Source organism: Gopherus evgoodei, chromosome 6 (genome assembly GCF_007399415.2).
Source record: "Gopherus evgoodei ecotype Sinaloan lineage chromosome 6, rGopEvg1_v1.p, whole genome shotgun sequence".
Classification (NCBI taxonomy): Eukaryota; Metazoa; Chordata; order Testudines; family Testudinidae; genus Gopherus; species Gopherus evgoodei.
The window spans coordinates 54,727,363-54,750,172 of record NC_044327.1 but is presented as its reverse complement, the minus strand read 5'-3'; the positions used below and the strand labels follow the sequence as shown (position 1 = coordinate 54,750,172).

At 40.7% G+C, this 22,810-nt stretch overlaps 1 protein-coding gene across 1 annotated transcript in view; it reads left to right on the top strand.

Annotated features, from left to right (window-relative positions):
• The window catches only part of ADAMTS19 (ADAM metallopeptidase with thrombospondin type 1 motif 19), a 271,247-nt gene that overhangs the window by 235,894 nt on the left and 12,543 nt on the right, over positions 1–22,810 (top strand). The window contains 3 exon segments of the mRNA XM_030567704.1: positions 2,719–2,854; positions 4,934–5,138; positions 5,706–5,858. Of these exon segments, the coding sequence (XP_030423564.1) occupies positions 2,719–2,854; positions 4,934–5,138; positions 5,706–5,858 (494 nt within the window).

The following is a 22,810-nucleotide window of genomic DNA, read 5'->3' as shown; positions in this document are numbered from 1 at the left end:
TTACTTAGCTAGACACTAAAAATCATAGACTGAAAAGAGACACTAGATTTATGGCTTATTACAACAATCTAACCCTCTAATCTCCTCTTTTTATCCTATGACTGCAGAGAAGTTATCGGGCCACTCTATCCTGAATGCTAACTACTTATGATAAACAATCTTTTCACCCTTGCATTTTGCTGTTACACTGGGATTACCTTTCCCAGACCTGAAGAAGAGTTCTGTGTGGCTCAAAAGCTTCTCTCTCTCACCAACAAAAGTATTGTCAGAAAGCTATTTTTGATATACAGTCCAAATTTCCCCTTTCTAAAATTTAATCTTATAACTCCTAATTATACCACCATGTACCAACAAAAGTAATTAACCTTCAAATGTCATGTATATCATCTTTAAATATTCATAGACTCCTGTTATGTCTATCCCCAGCCCATCCAATCCTTTATTTGTTGCTTAGCAAGTCTCCCGAAGTTGCACGGTCTTAGTATTCTACATTTCACACTACCCTGACATGTCACTTCTAATCCTGAAAATTGCTGTGCTTCTCTTATTGACTCAAATAGTAAAAGCTGGAAACATACTACTTATTCATCATAATAGTCTAAAGACTCACTGTCCCAGCTACTTTGACTCTGTGAACAATCCTTAATTCTCTACAGACGAGTTTCCATGGATATGTATGTTTGTGGTTTGGTAAGAGAACTCTCCTCTGTAAGCATTCTGTACTTGCTACAAGCAGCATCTCCTTTTCTAAGTAGTGCCACTCCTCGGATTCATTTTAGAATATTAACACTTTTAATGACTTCCTGCTGTATTTTTATTATAATTCCAGTACTTGCATTTATCGTGAACTCTCATAAGTATACCATTTCTAGTGTTTCTCATTTTCTGAGAAAAGCTCAAATGTAACATTAATCCTAGTCATTTATTCTACATGACAACTTAGATAAACATTTAGCAAAGTGTTTCATTATGTCTGTTTATCATTATTTGGTCCTGCCATGAGGGCAGGGGACTGGACTCAATGACCTCTTGAGGTCCCTTCCAGTCCTAGAGTCTATGAATCTATGAATCCTTTTCTGTTGTAATTGGCATAAGCTTGTGGTGTTATTTAAATTAGTTTAGGTAACCTAAAATTCTTCTTTCTGAGATATTTTAATGCAAATGCTCTAAATTACAGCTTCAAGATTATTTATTTTTGACAAAAGAAACATTCATTGTAACTGTCCTATTGTCTTTGTCTTTTCTTATAAACACAAATAACATAATGTAAAATGTTATAGACTGTGTGATGTGGAAAGATTTGATTTTAAACTGTTATTGTCAACATTTGATTAATCAGAAATAACAGTTTATTATCATATATTTATTCGAATAATGTTTAAAATGAATAATAAAAAGGAAGTATAAATGAAGCTGTGTGGTTTTGTGCATATATATTTAAATATATAATTTGTGTGTAATCAACTATTTGGCAAAAAAGTTTGGTGTGTGGGTGTATGTCTACATATTTGGAGACACATACATACACGAAACTATAAAATAGTTAAGGTAATCACATGCAAATATTATTTACATACATACATACATATATATATACACACATATGTGTGTATGCATGTATATACACACACGGACGTACACAGAAAAATGTAAATCAGTTAAGGTGACCTCACACAAATTATATATAAAAATATGTACACACATACTTTACTCCTGCATCCATAGGCACATTCCTTATCACTACCATACACCACAGTCTTAACTCTGCCTTCCTCCTGCCACCACTCTTTTACCAAATTATCAAATTACTAGTTTAAATCAGCAAACTTCAAATTAGATGTACCTCACTATTGGAACAGATTAGCAAAGGATACAGTAAATTCTCTACTGTCTAGTGTCTTTAATTTAAGTCTGGATAGCTTTCTAAAAGATACGTTCTTCTTTGATGGCAAGTTGTTGGGCTAGAATCTGAAATCAGTGAGTGAAATTCTGTTGCCTGTGTTATGAAGGTCATGCTCGACCATCACTATAGTTCCCACCAGCCTTAAAATCAATGAATCTACCTGCTCCCTACACGATTCATGTGGATGTTTGGTGTGCTTGTTTAGTGTGTTGGAAGGAGGAAGGAGGGTGGTGGGGAAGACTAGCAGCATCACATGGGTGCAGAGGTAAGGTTGTGGAGTACAGTAGTTGTGGTAGTGATAAAGGTATGTATCTGGGTAGAGAAGAATGTGTGCTTTGGTGTGTAGGTACACATAAAATACATCTGATTTTTGCAAGTGTATTTATAATTAACGTACATTTTTTCTGTGCAATTATAAATCACGACTTCTTTTATAGTCAACCAGATCCCTCCACCTTTAATTATTCCTGGTATCATTGGTTTCCATAATTGTCATTCTAAAGTGTAGAAATGGCATACTTCATTTTTCTAAGCCAGTGGATGAATTCAGTTTGTTTTTTTCCATAAAATATTTGTTTTTCTAATCAATGGTTTGTAAATTTTCACGTGAAACCAAAACATATATAATGTACATATGTATAGAAAACTATATCTGAGAATAACTTACTGTATTTTATTTCACATCTTTCATCCAAATTACACATAAAGATGGTAGTTTTATCCGATAAAGTTACCTGTGACTCAACTTACATTCTTTTTAAAGAAAGCTGGACATTTCCCATTTTTCCATGTATCTTTGCTTTATGTTTTATTAGGAGAAAGAAAGACAACAGTATCTTGCACAAAGATTATGAATAAGAATATCAGTATTGTGGACAATAAGAAATGCAAATATTTAACAAAGCCTGAGCCACAGGTCCGAAAGTGCAATGAGCAACCGTGCCAGACAAGGTGATAGTGATTCAATTACATTTAACTGATATTAATGTTAAGTGGTGGAAATCACAGGAATCGATTTAAGCATATGCTTAAAGTTAAACATGCTTAAAAGCTTTGTTGAATTGGGATCATAATCCTTAACAGCACTCTCTAAACACTTGTTATGCTAAAAAGTAAATACTTCAATTTTTCTATTTTTCATTTACTGATCTTCCCAATTTCTTTGAAGCATGAACATCACCAGTGTCTATGGATCAATATTCTGTGTGCAGGGGGTAGAAAAGGCGCCATTAGCCTTTTTTCTAAATTTCATCCCCAGCAAAGGGGCTGACTACAACTGTAGTTCCTGCACTCTGAGCATAGAGACTGCTCCATGATCATCATCAGACTCAATCCCTGGTATTACCAGACTTATGTGATCATGAGAAATGAAGACTGTGTCCAGTGCCATAGTCCTCACACAGGCAAAATTCCTATTTACATGAATGGGGATTTTGTGTGTGTCAGATTGGCAAGACTAGGATCAAAATTATATGGATAGAAGGGAGAATAGTATTTTTAAAATAAAGCAAAGGAGAGAAGAAAACAAATTAAATTACTAGTAAAATATTTTAAAGAAACATGCATCTTTTTTAAAAAAAAAAAACATCAGTTTCCTTAGAAAGTCTTTAACAGAAAAAGTCTGTAAAGTAAAAAATATATTATATTTTAAGATCAGAAGGAACCACTATGATCATCTCCTCTGATCTCCTGCATAACATAGGCTGGAGAATTTCACCTTTATAGAGTGAGCATTTTTATTTCAGTTTATACACAGTGATTTTTTAAAATGTCCCAATAGTGGCTGAGGGATAGAAATGGGAGAAATCTGCTCCTTTTCTGAGATCCTATCAATTATAATTATTTTTAAATGTGTTGCACTGTTTTTACACACAGCAGAGGTATCACATAATTTAAATAGTACATAAAGCCATAACCATAAAGCTGCTAATAAGAAGTCCTATCTGGAGCAATATAGAAGGTTTCTCATAGTCCTGAATTCAGAGTGGTCAAGCATTTTGTATTTAAAAAAAATTATAAAACAAACATTATTTCACCGATGGGGGAATTTCATTCCTGTGCGTTTAATGCATTCTCTAAGCATTACTGACACCTGCCATTTTTAAACGCCTATTTATATGTCTCTCTTAACAAGCTGTAATATGGACATTGAGCCTTTGGAACTAATCATAACGAAAAACAAATTAAAATATCTATGTATAATGTTTGGTCAGAATGAGCATGACAGAAAGCTGGAATGTCCACTGTAAACTCCAGTTTTCTAAATACTGTCAGTTACAGATGCCTGGGATGCACATGTAGTCTGCACCAAAGGGCAGAACCCTCTGGAAAGCTTTGACTTTTGAGGGATGCACAGAGATCATCCGGAGCTCTGGAACATTCTGGAAAGGTTACTTACTAGCAACTGTAGCTCTCCAAATGTGTTGGCTCTCCAGATCCACACTGACCCTTTCTTACTCCGCTCTACTTCAGAAATATAAATTGTGTGTCTGGAGTTAGAGATGATCTAAAGGACACATAAGAGAAGGGACTTTTATACCCTCGACACCAGAATAGTGAGTCTGAGGCACGAGTGTGCACACTCATAACAGTTCACTGCTTTCAAAGGGTTCCATGGTTTGTGTGACAGGACATACGATTTCTATAGTGTGTATTTGCAAGGGGAAATATTCAGAGAACAACAGTTACTGGTAAGTAACCTTCTGCTTTTAAAACTTTACATTTGGGTACATTTCTAATTAGAATAATAAGGAAGGAGAGGGGAAGAGCTTATGTTATATAAAGGACTGACTAATTAGAAATTGGAAAGAAAAAATTAACCTAAATGTTAGAATACATTTCTTAAATGTGTGGTGAGTTGAGTTAAATTCATCTCCTGCTAAATGTGATAGTCATTGCTAGAGTTATTTAAAAATGGACAAAGCACTCAAAATATATGTTAGGGAACAATCCTATTGACAGAGAGAGGGTCAAGATGAACCTAATCGGTCTTTTCTGTCCCTGATTTCTATTATTTATGTTTCTTTGTAGATGGATGATGACCGAATGGACTCCTTGTTCAAGGACATGTGGAAAAGGAACCCAGAATAGACAAGTTGCCTGTACACAGCAGCTCAGAAATGGAACCTTGATTAGAGCTAAGGAAAGAGATTGTCTTGGGCCAAAACCTGCTTCTGCACAGCGCTGTGAAGGCCAGGATTGTATGACTGTGTGGGAAGCTGGAGTGTGGTCTGAGGTGCAGTGTATTCATTATTCTCTATCTACTATTGTTTCTTAAAAATTTCTAGAGATTTTGTTGAGACCCACTTGGGGGGGTACAGAAAGCTACAGTCCAAAGGTTATCTGTAACTTTTACTGGTAAAAAGTATTACCTCACATATATGGCATTAGAATTAGACAAGGATAAAACTACCTCAGTTTAACTGATTTGGAATAGTTGATGTCTATTGAACTTTGACAAGTGGCATATCCCAGATTAAGGAGGTTTTTTGGTCCTTCATGCCACAGCTCTAATTTCTCTGGAATTAAAGATGATTGAGTAATAACACCCACCACCTATGCAGAGGTGGGCAAATTATGGCCTGTGGGCCACATCCGGCCCATGGGACCCTCCTGTCCAGCCCTTAAGCTCCTGTCATGGGAGGCTAGCCCTGGGCCCCTCCCATGATGTCCCCCCACCCCTGCAGCCTCAGTGCGCCACGCCACCAGTGCAACACTCTGGGCAGCCAGGCAGCACAGTTGCAGAGCCGCAGCCTGACTTTGTCTTGTACAAGTGTAAATCATATCTTTCTGTATCCTACAGTGCTCTGTAAAATGTGGCAAAGGAGTACGACATCGGACTGTGAGGTGCACCAATCCCCGAAAGAAGTGTGTTTTGTCCACAAGACCTAAAGAAGAGGAAGACTGTGAGGACTATTCCAAATGCTATATCTGGAGAATGGGAGACTGGTCCAAGGTGGGATATGACACTAATACCACATAATACAACAAAAACTATTTTTCCAACAGGGTTTATTGGAATAAGTTTGATCAAAGATGCAACAGTTCTATCAAAGGTTCAGCAATGTCCCAAATCAAGGAACAATGCAGCTGCAAATAAAATGGAACTATATAGTCAAATTGTGACAAAAGAATAGACTTTAAGTAGAAAGTAGATATACTAGGCAAGTTTAAGGCTATGTCTACACTAAACAGCTTTTAGCAACATGGATGTGCTGCTACAGCTGTGCTGCTCAAAGGCGCACAGTGTAGCAGCTGTTTGTCGGTGGGAGTGAGCTCTCCTGCCAACAATAAACTTTCACCCCCAACAAGTGGCATTAGTTTTGTCAGCAGGAGAGCGCTCCTGCCGACAAAGGGTTGTTCATGCTGGCGCTTGTCGTCAGCAAGTTTTTTGTCTTTTGGTGGGGTGTTTTTTTAACACCTCTGAACAACAAATGTTTTGTCTTTCACTTGCCAGTGTAGGCAAAATTCAGGTGAATATTGTAAAATAGGTAGCCTGGAGCATGTAATGTAGAACAAGTGTAATTGTACTAGTATAGCTTTAGCTCAAATCAATGGAAGTGTGTAACTAGCAATGCTGATAGGAAATACTTTCTGTTTTCAACTATATAAACCACAACATAAGAAAAGTGAAGGAGTGTGTGTGCAAAGACACCAGAAAAAGAAAAAAGTATCAAAATCTCTGAAATCTCCTGCCTTTCTCGGCTGTGATGTTGACACACTGTTGGGCAAAGCAGTGGTTACTTCTAGTTTGTGCTCTCTGTATATTTAGTTTTCCTGAGGATTTATTAAGATTTTCTTGCCACCATCTTACTTGTCATCCTGCTGGTGCCATCTGTTAGGTGCTGAGATTAGTGCCAGTGCCCTGAGTTTTTGTTCACAACAGCAACTTTCTGACCTAGTATCTGCTGACCTAGTGGATAGACAATTGGCCATGCAATGTATCATATTGCTGCGAGATGCTTCTTTGTATGAGTCACCTATTTCCTTGTGCCTTTCAAGTCCATCAGTGGGCATAGTCTTGGATGTTCTGTGTCCTGATTCTGTCATGCTGGCTGGTTGTGCTGCATGGCCTTTGGTACTGTGATGCAAGTGTACTTGGTGCAGTGAGGATATTTCTAATTTACAGAAGGATGAGCATATTTTCGTCTGGCTTTGATAACAATCCTTTATTTCTCTAGGACATACTTTTTCTGACTTCCATTTCTCATTTTTATGTCCTACCATCTAACTCTGGGCATTTAGACTCCTTTTTCCCCACTGTAGGATGCTTGGGCATCTCATCTTACACATTTCATTTATTTACACTACCAAAATGCCTACAAGTAAGTTGAACCTCCCTGATTGGTTAAGACATCTTTACTCTACCACATAATTTGTTAATATTCAAATCAGTTCCAAATAATCCATTTTTATCTAGTATCCATTTAGTGTTGCTTTAACTGAACTTCCAGTACAATCTGAAGTGGATTATTTATTTAGCATATAGGCCCTGATTTTAATTTCTCTGCAGAGACATCAGTTTAAAATATGCCGTACTTGAATTTTCTGATTTTTTTCCTGTTGTTTTACTGTTCCATTGCCAGAATATATAGCAACATGAAGTCATGTCATACATATTAATGTGTCTGCAATGAAAGAAACAAATGGAAAGCTCAGATAAATGTTAATCCTTGCTCACTTCTGTTGGTTTCAGTGCAGCCTCTTGTGTTCACTGTTTTGCTCTTTAGGATCATTCTTGACATTGACAGAAGGTTGTTCCTTTGAACAGAGCCAAATTCCCCCCAAGTTTATGCCAAGACTTGACTAGAGTAATTTAAATTACACTTCTCACACATTGAAACTGGAGGTTTAATGTGATCCTTGTTTGCTTTGCTGCTCCTCTTGAGCTCCTAAAACAATTTTAAAATTGAAGTAGGGGTATTACTTAAAATATATTATTATTTATTATTAATGTGATAATGAAATTTAATTAATTTTAGAACAAACACAAAGATCAGATGATGATTATTGTTTTCATCATTTTAACTATAATGCCAACAAGATAAAGAAGAAACTGGGCAAAACTGACAGCTGCACTAAGGTCCATGAACACAACAGTTTTACTAAAATTCTGACGTTTTGTTTTGAAGTCTCCAGTATAATCTAGAATTTATGCTGAATTTAAATTCATAAAAGCTCTTAGGTTATGCAACTGGGACGTGTGATTCCCAGTACAGGTAGACAAACTCATCTTATTAACTCTCCTTTATCTGGTGCACTAAAAATAGCAGTGTGGACCCAGATGGTGCTACCCAAGCTCAGACCCACTATGTCCTAGGTACTTTCCAAGGACTTAAAAAGGATCGACCCTGTTCCAAGGAGTTCACAATTTAAGGATGACCGAGTAGATAGAGGGGTACTGAAAGGACAATTTATATGCCATTTATATGCAGATCAACTTGATTGACTATATGTAGCACAGCAAAAGTAAGTTTTTAAGAGGGACTAAAATGTAGACAATATAGGGGCTTTGTGGATGAACTTAAGGTAGTCGTACTGTGTATAGGCGGCTGCATGGAAGAAGACCCAGAGTTGATTGTGTTAAAAGATCATGAGAAGGTGGCATGAGGAGGGGAACAATATGAAGCTTGACAAGGGAGAATAAATAGGGAGGGGTACAGTTATGTAGAGTTTTGAAAGTACAGTAACTCCTCGCTTAATGTTGTAGTTATGTTCCTGAAAAAAGGTACTTTAAGCAAAATGATGTTAAGCAAATCCAATTTCCCCATAAGAATTAATGTAAATGGAGGGGCTAGGTTGTGGGGAAAATACACACACACACACACACACACATATATACATATATACACGGTGTAGGTTTTAAACAATTTAATACTGCACACAACAATGATGATTGTGAAGCTTGGTTGAGATGGTGGAGTCAGAGGGTGGAAGAGGGTGGGATATTTCCCGGGGAATGCCCTACTGCTAAATGATGAACTAGCTTTTGACTGAGCCCTCAAGGGTTACCCATTGTTGTTTAATGTAGCCTCAGACCTGGTCTACACTACGCGTTTAAACCGATTTAACGCTGTACCCGTCCACACTATGAGGCCCTTTATGTCGATATAAAGGGCTCTTTAAATCGGTTTCTGTACTCCTCCCCGACGAGAGGAGTAGTGCTAAAATCGGTATTACCATATCGGATTAGGCTTAGTGTGGCCGCAAATCAACGGTATTGGCCTCCGGGCGATATCCCACAGTGCACCACTGTGACCGCTCTGGACAGCAATCTCAGCTCAGATGCAGTGGCCAGGTAAACAGGAAAAGCCCCGCGAAATTTTGATTTTCATTTCCTGTTTGCCCAGCATGGAGCTCTGATCAGCACAGGTGGCAATGCAGTCCCAAATCCAAAAAGAGCTCCAGCATGGACCGTACGGGAGATACTGAATCTGATTGCTGTATAGGGAGACAAATCTGTTCTATCAAAGCTCCGTTACAGAAGATGAAATGCCAAAGCATTTGAAAAAAATCTACAGGCTACACAGTGCTGCGTGACAAGCGTAACGGGAAGCCAGAGACTCAAATGGACACTCATGGAGGGAGGGAGGGGGTACTGAGGACTCCAGCTATCCAACAGTCCCCAGCAGTCTCCGAAAAGTATTTGCATTCTTGGCTGAGCTCCCAATGCCTGTATGTTCAAACACATTGTCCGGCATCGTTCAAGGAATAGCTCGTCAATTTACTCCCCCCCACACACGTGAAAGAAAAGGGAAAGAAATCGTTTCTTGACTTCTTTCAATGTCACCCTATGTCTATTGAATGCTGCTGGTAGACGTGATGCTGCAGCAGTGAAGAGCAGTATCCGCTCCTCTCCCCTCCCTGGTGGCAGACGGTATAATATGACTGATATCCATTGTCACCATCAGCCCGTGAGTGCTCCTGGCTTGCCTCAGGTGAGGTCGGCCGGGGGCGCCTGGGTAAAAATAGGAGTGATTCCTGGTCATCCCAGTAGATGGGACAGAACAGCTGGTAACCATCCCTCATCATAGCAACTGGGGGCTGAGCTCCATCAGCCCCCTCCCTTTCCTGTGCAAAGAAAAGATTCTGTACTGCCTGGACTATCATAGCAGCGGGATGCTGAGCTTCTCTCTTCCGCACCGCTTAATGTCCTGCCTGGACTGTCGTAGCACCTGGAGGCTGCCTCCTCCTCATTTTATCTCACTAACAAGTCACTGTTTCTTATTCCTGCATTCTTTATTACTTCATGACACAAATGGGGGGGACACTGCCACGGTAGCCCAGGAAGGTTGAGGGAGAAGGGAAGCAACGGGTGGGGTTGTTGCAGGGGCACCCCCCCGTGAATGGCATGTAGCTCATCATTTCTGCAGGATCTGACATGGAGCAGCTGTGCTCTCTGATACACTGGTTCTCTAGTATACTTGCCCCATATTCTAGGCAGGACTGACTCTATTTTTAGAAACCATAAAGGAGGGATTGACTCGGGGAGTCATTCTCAGTTTTGCTTTTGTGCCCCCGGCTGATCTCAGCCAGGGGCACCCATAATAGCAGCGGACAGTACAGAAAGACAGATAACCATTATCTCATTGCCAATTTACACTGGCAGCAGATGGTACAGAATGACTGGTAACCATCTCTGCTATCATGCAAAAGCAAATGAATGCTGCTGTGTAGCGCTGGAGTATCGCCTCTGTCTGCGGCATCCAGTACACATACAGTGACTGTAAAAAAAAAAAAAAAAAAAAAACCTGAACGGGCTCGATGGTTGCCGTGCTATGGCGTCTGCCAGGGCAATCCAGGGAAAAAGGGCGCGAAATGATTGTCTGCCGTTGCTTTCCCGGAGGAAGGAATGACTGACGACATTTACCCAGAACCACCCGCGACAATGATTTTTGCCCCATCAGCGACTGGGCTCTCAACCAAGAATTCTAAGGGGCGGGGGAGACTGCGGGCACTGTGGGATAGCTATGGAATAGCTACCCACAGTGCAACGCTCCGGAAATCGATGCTAGCCTTGGACCATGGACGCACACCGCCAAATTAATGTGCTTAGTGTGGCCGCGTGCACTTGACTTTATATAATCTGTTTTATAAAACCGGTTTATGTAAAATCGGAATAATCCCGTAGTGTAGACGTACCCTCACATGCTACAAGGCAGCACGAATGAAGGGAGAAGATGCAGCACAGCAGAGAGAGACAGAGGCACACACCGTGTGTGTGTGTGTGAGAGAGAGAGAGAAAGAGAGAGATACACACCATGTGTGTAGGAGACACGCATTGCCCCTTTAAGTACGCAGACCTTACTCTTAAGTACACTTCCTTTTTAAGTAGATGAGCAAGTTGAGACGGCAGCTGCTGCCTGCAAGCTCCCTGTGTCCTGAGCCCTGTCATGTCACCCCCACTCTGTGGAGATGGAGTTAAGGAGTGGGGGGCAGGAGCGGGAGGGAGGGGAACACCCTGACATCAGCACCCCTTCCCCCTCCCACCCACCCCCCAGCAAGCAGGAGGCTCCCGGGAGCAACTCCAAGGCAGAGGGCAGGAGCAGCACACGGCAGTGCGGGGAGGGACAGCTGAACTGCCTGGGCAGCTGCTGCACAGGGATCTTTGGGGAGCTGATGCGGGGCTGCTGGTCCACCCTGGTTCCATGTCCCCAACAGCTAGCTGCAATGGGCTGCTCTTTCTGCAAGCAGGAGAGAAAGCAGGCAGCTGCCAAACATCATTATAAGGGAGCATTGCACAACTTTAAACAAGCATGTTCTCTAATTGATCAGCAACGTAACAATGAAACAACGTTAACCAGGATGACATTAAGTGAGGAGTTACTGTAGTGACAAGAAGCTTAAGTTTGTTACAAAAATCTATGGGAATCCAATGGAGGGACTCAAAGGGGAATTCTGTTATCAAACCAATGGGCAAGGAAGATGAATTTAGCCACAGCAGTTTGTAAGGATGGAAGGGGGACACTGCAGTAATCAAGGTGGGATATAATGAACTGGAGATTTTGCCATAAGAATGGAGAGAAAAAGATGGATTGGTGATGTTGACAAGGGAGAAGCTGAAAGATTTGGAAGTAGTATGGTTGTATTGCGAAAAGCAGAGGGGGATGAGTCAAATATAACACTCAGGTGATGGACCAGAGTGACTGGGATGATAGTGGTTTTGTCAAGAGTGATCAGAAAGAATAATAAAGGAGAAGATTTGGAGATGGAGGGGGTAAGCAGCTCATTTGGTTAAGATATCACAGTAAACTCAAAACTGAACTTGAGTTTTTATGTAGTCATCCAACTGCATCCCACCACCCCACAGGTGAAGTCCATGGCTCAGTCCGTTTCAACTGATATGTATAACACTGTGTATGTGTAATGCCTTGTGGAAATCCAAGTGAGAACAAGTTCTTTCTCAGTTAACTAAGAACTGGCTGGGGAAAGACTGAGCAGGCAGAATAACCCATGAGTGATCTTCCAGCTGAGAGCACCAAACATTGCTGTCAGTAGTGTGGAGTTAATAGGGCTCATTGAGCCACAGATTGTCTCTTTGTTCCATGTCTTCCCAGGGGATGTGAGGGGGCAAGAGACCACCAAGTGATCTGCCCAGTACCTTGAAAAAAATGAAGAAACCAGAATTGCCCTGTCTCCCTGCTACAATGGCCCAGGTAGACTAGTACTACAACTACCATGGCCTGAGCTGGAAGGAGAGATGAGACTAGGATCGGTGAAGGCTTGTTAGAAAGATGTGCATAAACCTCCTGCTCCCAGAAGCAGCAGACAAGTAGGCAGTTAAGGCTGGCATCACTGGCAGAGAGGAGGGCCCCACTCCCAATATGTAGCCAGTTCATGCAGCAATGTAGGGATACTACATCCTCTACTGCCTTGTAAAATTGGCCAGTTGTCTTTTAATTTTTAAACCTTTGTAGAGTGAAAAAACATTCAGTCTTGACATCTACTGCCTTCATACTTGGTGAGTGAAACAGTTCTTGGCACAGAGGAGAAAGAGTGAAAGAAATGCATTGTTTTTGCCACCTGTTCAAGAACCTAGGAAATTCAACCTTTAAACTGTGCAGAGTGCTTCCATATCAAATAGATGCAAATGGTTTAGTGTCCTTCAGTTGAAATATAAAGAGAAAATATGGGGCTTGTAATATTATTTAGGAGATTAGTTGTACTGAGAAAATAATTAGCCTTGTTTAGTTCTTTGGTTCCTAATCCAGAATTATTAGCTCTTTTAAATTCTGGGAACAGAACAGTACTGGCTACATATTAAAATATGACATTGTTACTAGATTTATGGAGAAAGATATTATGTGACTTTTGTGAAATAATAGAAGTAAAAATAACCCTTGCATCATTGTAATAACTTTTATGTTAATTGAATTATACATTTAGTTTCCAACAAATGAGGTACGTCTTTATTTTCAGAAGTGATGAATAAACAAATAAGTCACAAACTGTCCATACAATCAAATAAAAGTGGGAGTTTGTTCATTTTCAACTTTTCCTGTAACATTAGCGTAATTTGTTTTAGACAAATCTTTCTTATGGAGCAGTTCAAAATTACTTTATTAGTTTCTGCCTAGAATAAATGTCATGTCATGTTGCGTTACAAAACTGGAAAGAGAGAGAGAGAGAGATCGATCTACAGCACACAGATGAACTATATAGGATTTTAAAAGTGTGTGTCCATTTCATATTATATGTTCATAAAATCACAGTTAAGTGAGATATTTTGATAGCTCCCAGGGTGGTTTACTAAGACTACCATGTGGTGTTCTGTTATTGCTAGACGTCTTCTCAGTGAAACTGAGGCTTTCAGGAATGACAAGTAGTATACAAAAGAAACAATTGGCCATAGCTCTGTGTTGTCCATCAAAACTGGTGGATCTTTAAGGAAAACGGTTTCATTGTTTTGCATTTTGTTGTGAGAGAGTCCCAAGGTTCCAATCTGGATTGTGCTCTGAACTGTAGAAAACACACAGGAAGAGACAGTCTCTGACCCAACGGGTTTATCATCTAAGACAGGTGTTCTTAAACTGTGGGTCAGGACCTCAAAGTGGGTAGTGACCCCATTTTAATGGGGTCTCCAAAGCTGGTGTTGGCCCTGGGCCCCAGCAAGTCTGAAGTCCAAGCTCTACCACCCAAGGCTCAAGCCCAAGCCCCACCACCCAGAGCTAAGGTTACATGCCCCCTGCCCAGGGCAGAAGAGGTTCACAGTGCAATGAAGTTTGAGAACCGCTGATGACAAGTGACATACTAAGAGTAGCGCAGAAGGAATCAATCAGATATATATCCTTTGTACAGAGGTGAAAGTAAATTAAAGGACTTACTGGTACTATGGAGTCCTGAGCAGGGGGCAGGGCCTCAGCCAGAAGAGGTGGGGCCTTTAAATCCCCAGGCCCTTTAATTTAAAGGGCCTGGGGCTCTGGCTGCAGTAGCGGCGACTGGGAGCCCCGAGCCCTGGGGTAGTGACAGCAGCCGGGAGCCCCGGAGATTGGCTCCGGCAATTTAAAGGGCCTGGGGCTCCACTGTGGTAGCTGTGGCTGGGAGCCTCCGGCCCTTTAAATCACTGTCCGAGCCCTGCTGCCAGAGCCCCGGGGTAGTGACGGCAGCTGGGGGCTCCAGCGGTGATTTAAAGGGCCCTCTAAATTGCCACCTGAGTGGCCTCTGCCATCCAGGGCTCTGGCAGCGGGGCTCTGGTGGCAATTTAAAGGGACCAAGGCTCTGGACGCTGCCGAGAGCCCCAGGCCCTTTAAATCGCCGGCCTGGGGAAGCTGGTCCAGTCCGGACCCTACCGGCTTACTTTCTCCTCTACCTTTGTATACATTTTTTTTTAAATAGTGAAAAAACTCTTAAGAGTCAGAGTCAGCTGTACTTTTCTGTTCTTTCTTTTAGGCTTCATGAAAGGGGGCATCAAGAGGATTTGAAGAAGGACAGGTTATACTATCTATAGATCAGTTTGGGAAGAGCATTCCATGTGTGTGGGAGCAGCATCAAAAAGGGGCAAAGACAGCCATGGGAGAAGTGGGCAAGTGGGTGTCAAAGCAAACATTGTCATGGAAAAGAAGAGGGAGGTCAATGCAAAAGGAAAGGAGAGCAGATAAGTACAAAGAGGCGGATCTGTAAAGGTTAGAAAAGATGCTTGAACTCGGTTTAATGGAAAAGAGATAGCAAGTGGAGAAATGTGAAGAAAGGGGTAACATAGAACAGGCAAAAGAATGATCTTTGCAATGGAATTTGAGTTCACTTCAGTTGTGTAAGGGAGACAGGCTGAAATACAGAACAGTATCTAAGTAAACAGGGCAGGAGTGAAAATGTAAACTTCAGAGTCATCAGCATAAAGATGACAGCTGAAGCCATGTGAGTGCATGATAAGATCCCGCAAGGAATAGGGGTTTTGAGAATACATGAAGGTACTATGTATTTTAACTCACCTCTAGCAAAAGGAGAATAAGAGTGGATACTGAAAAATAATTGAGAAATTATAAAAATGTTCTATAGAAGATCTTTAAAAATGCATCTTTGTTTCAACATGTAAATAATAGTATATATGAGCTTATTATCATTATATAGATGTGGAGAGAGAGAGAGAGAGAGAAATTTTGAATCACAGGGCAGTTTTACAAATTTCCTATACTGTTCCCTCTAGTCTGCTAAAGCCACATCCTGAGTTCTAACTATAGCTTGAAACTTTAAACTATGTAGTCTGGCTTCCATTTTCTCTACTAAAGTTTGTCACTTTTTAAAATTGACATTGACAAGAGTGATTGGACTCTGTGTTACTGATCTAAGTAGAAATGCCTGTATAATCAACACAGATTTTTGATTGCAGTAAAGCAGAAGCAGCAGAAACCCCTTCATTAGTGGATGTGAATTTAAACGATATTTATTACAATATGGTTTATCTTAAGGTGAATATGTTAGAGATAGAAACATCAGATGGACTTTATTTTGTATTGACTATAGTTTGAAATATAATTGTCCTTCTATATTCTATACAGATATCCTGCTAGTTATTTATTGGACTGTCATATTTTTGGAATATGATTGTTGTTTTAATACTGTATTAGACTCAGAGATCTAGCTAATGATCCCAGTGAGTCAAAGGTTTCCTTCCAATAGAAATTACCCAGTAACATGTTGTTCACAGCTACAGCCTATATTTTTTGTCACACAAAGTATATCTCAGAATTAGGTGTATTCATTTGGTTAAAATACGGTATGTTACATGATTCAGTTTTGTAATTTATATAACCATTGTATTCATTAATTAAACTCTGTTCCTCAAAACTTTGTCAGATATGAGTATGGGAAGCAAAAGAGGGTATTTTTTAGTGGCCAAGGATACTGCCTTGGGCAAAGTCCAAGTTTGAACAGCCTGGGTCAGTTGTTGACCCAGACAGTGGTAGCTTAAATTAAATCAACAAAAAGGCAGTCTATAAACATAATATAAATGAGACCAAAAGAAAGCCCTTTGTCCTCAGGGCTTTTGTCCCCATCTTCTTCCCTTGTAATCTTGGAGGCTTTAACTAGCTCAGAGACAGCATAATGCTGGCTGCTCTGGCAGTCTAACGGCAAGCCGAAACCTCAAGCTTTCATCCTCATTAGCAACAGCAGTGCTGAGGCATGTCTAGTGAAGCCTCGGAGATACCTTTGGAAGCCATTAGTTGGCATTCAGGGCAGAAGGCACAGAAATCTTTGGTTTGTGGATACCAGGCCACAAAAAAGTGCCAAAATTCTGGACCTAGTTTTGTCTTTCCCTCAATGACCTTTACAGGGTATGGCATATGCCAAATGAAGGAATTTGCAGCAATATAGTCTAGGCACTAGGAATTGTGTTTGAGCCTCCTTCATCTGCTGGTCGTGAACTACCTAGTATTAAAGGTCTGTCTTGAGAGCAAAATGTGGATATTACCATGATCTCTGGGGTTCTACTTCCTTGTCATTAATCACAGCCATCTGCTCAAGTACTCGGTCCAAGGTCTGGTCAGTTTTTTATTCCAGGCAAAAGTCTACGAAGACAGTCAGCATCTCAGAGTTGAACTATGGCTGGGGGATCTCCCACCAATCTTGTGGAGAATGTTTCTCATAGTCCTCTTCTCTGATTTGGCTAATTCCTGGGTCTGAGTGCTCTGCTACACCTATGGCTGCAGTGGCTTCATTCACTTGTTGTTGTTCCTTTCTGTCTACACACCTCTCCTGCCAAGATTACTTGTTCCAGAATCAGTAGAAAAATATATAGAAAAAAGGTTCCCCATGTTATCCCACAGGCTAGCATCCTCAGAGTAGGACCTGCAAGAAGCTTCAGCAGCAGCTCAGAAAAGCATAGCCAATATTATTACCAGAAAGGGTAGGTGTTGGGGGACACACACATTTTCAGAGGCTCTTATATGCCACAACATTCAGTTTCACTGTGGTGCTTGGATAGTGTCTGAAATATTTATGGATGTATTGTATGCAAATTTCTCCTATTGTAGGTAGCCACTCTGCTTCCACTACTTTACTTTTCAGATGAATGTCTGGACACCACCAGAGTCTACAAGGGTCAGAGTTTCCTTGTCATTGACTTTTACCATGCCATAAGTTTTCCTGGGCCTCTTCTCCAGGCCACATGCATGCCAAAAGCACATTCCTTGTATGGGCATTCCATATACATATGCCTCAGTTGGACACAGGAGAAACATACAACTGCATCCTGTTGCAGCCCGCTACTTTGGTTGATCTCTTCCTGTAAAGATTTAGGGTGTTCCTGTTTCTGGACACGTGGCTAGCAAAGGTTCTGTTGCATGTTGGGGGTATTCATCTGTTATCTGGGAAGGCCTTAGGAGAGTCACAGACTGTGGGCTAGGGTGGGAGTGGGGGAAGCTGGTTTTGCTGTTTGTAGGAAAAAGATAGGATTCTCAACCCCTGCCTGCCTGTGTTTTGGGGGGGGGGGGAAGGTTGTAGATCTCTTCACAGTATTCTTTAAAAAAACAAAAGAAAAGAACACCAAGAAATTTACACACATTCTCCTGTTCCAAAAATCAAACCTCAAACAAGCATCAAGAAATGTAGCCCCGAGTAGCTTTAATTTATGGAATGAGTTTTAACTTCCTCATAGCTAATCTGCTCATGATCCACTGCAGATACGTGTAGATACTAAACTGTGACCACATTTGTATGTTAGTATGACATCTTGTCTTCTCTTCAAACATTAAATATCTACATAATGTTTATTTTAGTACCTTACAACACATAATTGCCCTTTTAATATAATATCCTAGTACTTCAAACTAAATGTCCTATTCTGACCCTTCTCCTGATGGTAGACTTAGTTTTCTTGTAAGTTGTGAAGTTTCTAGTTGAAGAATAAATAAAGGTGTGTGATTGTGGAACTTCTGGTAGAAGCATCATCCATAGTTTGAATGTATACATAGTGCCATCACATACTAAGCACTAAGAAACATACAAAGAACAAATACAATTTTCATGAAAATGTAGAATAGGATAGTTATTTTTAATAATAGTATTACACTGACTTTTTAAATAATGCTTGAATTAATAAATGATTGCAAAGTCTGAATTTTGAGAGAATTGGGATGTCAAAAAGAGAAAAAATACTAAAATAGTGTTTTTTAAAAAGGGGGTTACTTCAACTACATATATACAAGCTATGAAGGTCATATCAAGAAAATTATTGGAGATGCAAGATGCTTGAAAAGGTTAGTTCTTGGACTAGCTTGTTCTAAACCTACAAGAGGAAAGGCTACTCTTGTACTGTGTAACACACAGAAGTTGTTTCAGGAAGTGTGGGTGAGCCACTGAGTGGCTAGAGGCTACAGTATAATTAATTTTGACATCTTTGTGGGGGGGGGAAATCATACAGTTAAATAGCACTGTGATATTAAAGTTCAAGAATTTGCCTTTTTTTTAAAAAGAAGGGAATTAGAAATAGCCTAAAGGGAAAAGATAGGAAATTAGAACCAGCATGGAGGCTGTTAAAGAATACCTCATTATAGTTACCAAACAGAGCAAAATACAAAGTGGAAGAGAGGGGGAAAGTGTGGTTAAACAGCAGGTACAGTCTGTGTTTTAGATCAAAATATTTTTTTAAAGAAATCCAGTACGAAACTATAATATAAGTAGAAAATAATTTTGACGAAATGTAATTTAGGAAGTGTAGCAGCGTCAGTCGCTTGCCAAGCACCCCTCATGGCCAGAGGTCACCTTGTGGCACTCTGCCTCGATTCTCTCCCACATCAGGGCTCCTTGAAAACTGCACACAGGTTTTCTAGGTTAAACACCCTCTACCATTACCTGAGGGCTGGTTTATTAACCGGAAAAGTTTTTAACAGTCCTCAGGGTCCTAAAATACAAGACTATCACCACACAAAAGTTCATACTTAGCCCTAGTGTTGTCCTCATCTCCAGAGTTCTTTTTCTGTCTCAGACTGTTCTCTCAGCCAGTCCTCCCTGCTCTTCCTGGATGGCGCTCAGCCTTCTGATTTTGGCTTCCAGGCCCAAACCCAATCAAAGTCTCTCTCAGAGGCCTCCTGCTCCCTGGGCTCTGACCCAAAAGCCCCTGGTGTCAGTGTCTTCACTGCAAGAGCCATTCTTACTCATTGCAGTTTCCTGATCATACCTTTCCTGAAGCTCCCTGCTGCCCTTTCTAGGGAAAACAGCTAATCATATAGTAATCAGGGTTGGGAGTCCCAGGCCCTCCAGACCTTAAGGGGCAAGCCATCCTGTTACAAGAAGGCTTGGGGAAAATTCTAAAAGCAAATAGACAAGTATAGTAAGAGCAATATTTCAAAGATATTTTAAGTATATCAGTAATAAAAACCTGCAGATGAACAAGAGCATCAGGGTGCAAATCAAAGAAGTTAAGTCAAGCTAAATCATTCTTTTGCATTGATCTTCACCAGACAGGATAATAGGGACATACTTATCATAAGGTTATTGCTTACAGATATTGAAGCTGAATCCTAGTCAAAGATAGAGATGTCAGATAAAAAGGCGATAGAAGAACTTGAGAAGTGAAACTGTAATAGATCACCAATACCATCTTCAAAAAGTGCCTGTTCAGCTGTAATTCCTCATTTCCCTGACTGGAATATGTTTTTAGGGCTTCTTTGCACAGTGCTGTAAAGCACATTCGAGAGGCTGGCATCTGCTAGCATGAACTAAATGGTACCTACTTTGCATTAATGTGAATGTGAGATAGGCACCTTTTAGTTCATGCCAGCAGGGTCTCACGGGCAAGTTAGAAGGCAGTATATTAGAGCACATTACAGATGATGCCTCTCTAATGCGCTTGACTGCATCGTGTAGACAAGCCCTTAGACAAGGTATATCTTAACTTCAGGACTTTATGAACAAATGATATGTCCATTGTGGGATTTTTATAAGAAACTCTGCTGAGCCCAAAGATACAAGAATCAGCCCCCATCACACACAATTGGCCTCCTTCTCTCCTATGTCTCACTGAGCCGTGCACTTTATTTTTTTGATGACTTCTGTGAGTTCTCCCCCGGTGAGGTCCACCCTTAAGATTTTTGAGTGAGTGAAACTTAATTGACTAATTTTGTGCCCCTACTACATTTAATTGATTAATTTTAAATAAAAATGGTGGGGTGACTTTGAGTCCTATCAATTTCCTTTGCTACAGGAAAGGAGGAGCCTAACTGTTGTAGGGTTTATTCAGTGCTGTCTGGCAACATCTGGATTTAACAGATAACATGAAGCCAATGAGGACGAAGGTAGATGTTTCTGCAATTTTTAGCAAAGTAGTTGCAGCTTTATTTAACACATTCAACTAGCAAACCATACAAGATCACTCCTGATGAGTAATCTGTACTGCAGCTGCAAAGATGGAAAAGGACAGGAAGTAGCCAATCCAGACAGCTTTCCTGCGAACCTTGGAGGCTTGCATCCAGAATCTCCCTAATTCTCTAGGACATGACCAGTCCACCAAAACCAAGGCCCATGTAAACCAACTTATTCTAGGGCTTGCCAGTCCCAAAATCCTGGTTTAGATGTAAAGTGAATCTGCAATGTAGTGCATTCGTAATAAAGTTTATTAAAATTCCTGTAGCAGTACCCCCATTTTACATGCACTTCCTGAAGGACCATTTAGTATGAGGAATTCTGATTCCTTTTCTTGCTTTTTTACAGTTTGCTCTATGGGTTGGAATTAAGATTGCAATGGTTGGGACTTACTGAAGTGCAACACTTTCTCTAAACTTCCTGAGATTCTAATGTTTGTTTAGGTTTTTTCCCTCAACTCTTAATATTCTTGAAAGGTAATATGCTTGTAACCATATCTATTTTTTGTGGGGGAATTCTCCCTTTTTCTAAAGGTCCTATGGTCCACTGGAGAGGAGCTCTGTTCCATCAGGTCCTCCTAGGGCTGCTATGTCCAAACTTTTCAGTTTGAGGGCTTAACATAGTATGTCCAAAAGATAAGATGCAACAGTCTGTAATGTGGGACAAATTCTCTGCCCTGTTCTCCTCCTTTTAGTCCTGCTTAGACAGTGCTAACAGAGTAGAAGCTATCCATGGGGGAATCCCCATGTGTAGTATAGCCAGCTCTTACATTTTCCTCTCTGCACTCCATGGTGCAGAGTGCAGTTTAGGAGTTTTGGGGTGGCTCAAATACACTGTGCATCTGCTATCCCTGTCTGACATGTGGTCCCTTTGGAAACAATAGCCAGATAGCATAACTTACAGCAAACCCCTGACTGCTTTGATTTGACTTTCCTGTCACAGAGGATGAGCTCAATAATCTTGTTATGCCTCTAGAGACTCGTTGGAGGTATCCCCCTTGCATACCTCAGGAGATCCCTGTTCCTCTTTCCTTCTTTCATATAGATCTCAGGTCTGCAGGAAGAAAGGCTTGGGTGAGAATGGTGGTTGGGAGCAGTCTACTGAGGGGGCATTCTCCTGTTTTGTTAACCTGGCTCATTTTAGGAGACCCAGAGAATGAAGAACCCCAACCCCTCTCCTAGGGGGAAGGGATAGGTCAGTGGTTTGAGCATTGGCCTGCTAAACCCAGGGTTGTGAGTTCAATCCTTGAGGGTACCATTTAGGGATCTGGAGCAAAAATCTGTCTGGGGATTGCTTTGAGCAGGGGTTTAGACTACATGATCTCCTGAGGTCCCTTCCAACCCTGATATTCTATGATTCTAAGGAATGTGAAGGTGATTTGGGTGCAAAGAGGGAAACACACTCATGCACTAGCAAGACTATTGACCTTACTCCTGGTCTGAGCTCTTACATCCTCTGATTATCAAGAAAGTGCAAAGCCTCAGGATCCTGTTGAACTCATTTCTAGATACTCACATAACAATAATGCAAAGCATGGATTTCACTTTCATCTTGCCAGGGGAGTACCTCTCACATGAGATCCTAGCTACTAAGATCTATGTGTTTTCACCTCCTAGCTGATTACTGTAATTCACTCTGTTTCAAACTGAATAAAGTTACATTACACAATGAAGCTCCAGTTTAGGCAGAATACAGCAGCGTGGCTCTTGAACAAGAAAAAACGTAACAAACATATCATACTCTCCACTGGGTCTCCACTTGGTACCGAAGACAGTTCCAAGTACTGGTTGTAATATTTAAATCCCATAGTGGAATAGTGCTTGTCTATTTTAAAGGCCAACTTTTTATCCACAAACAACTAAGACAGCTTTTCTCTATGGGAATGCTAACACTGATGGGGGCCTGGGTTCAAACTCTCAAAAGCAGGGGCTGAGGGTTATTCCATGATAGGCTGCATCTATAGTATGACTTACCAAGATAAGATGGAGCCCAAAGTCTGGCTACAATACAGAAGACATTTCTCTGCAGCAGTCGTCTTGTACTAATGAAAAACAGGAAATACAGTGAAAAAGAAAAGGGAAGGAAACAATTAAAAATCCAGTAAATTGT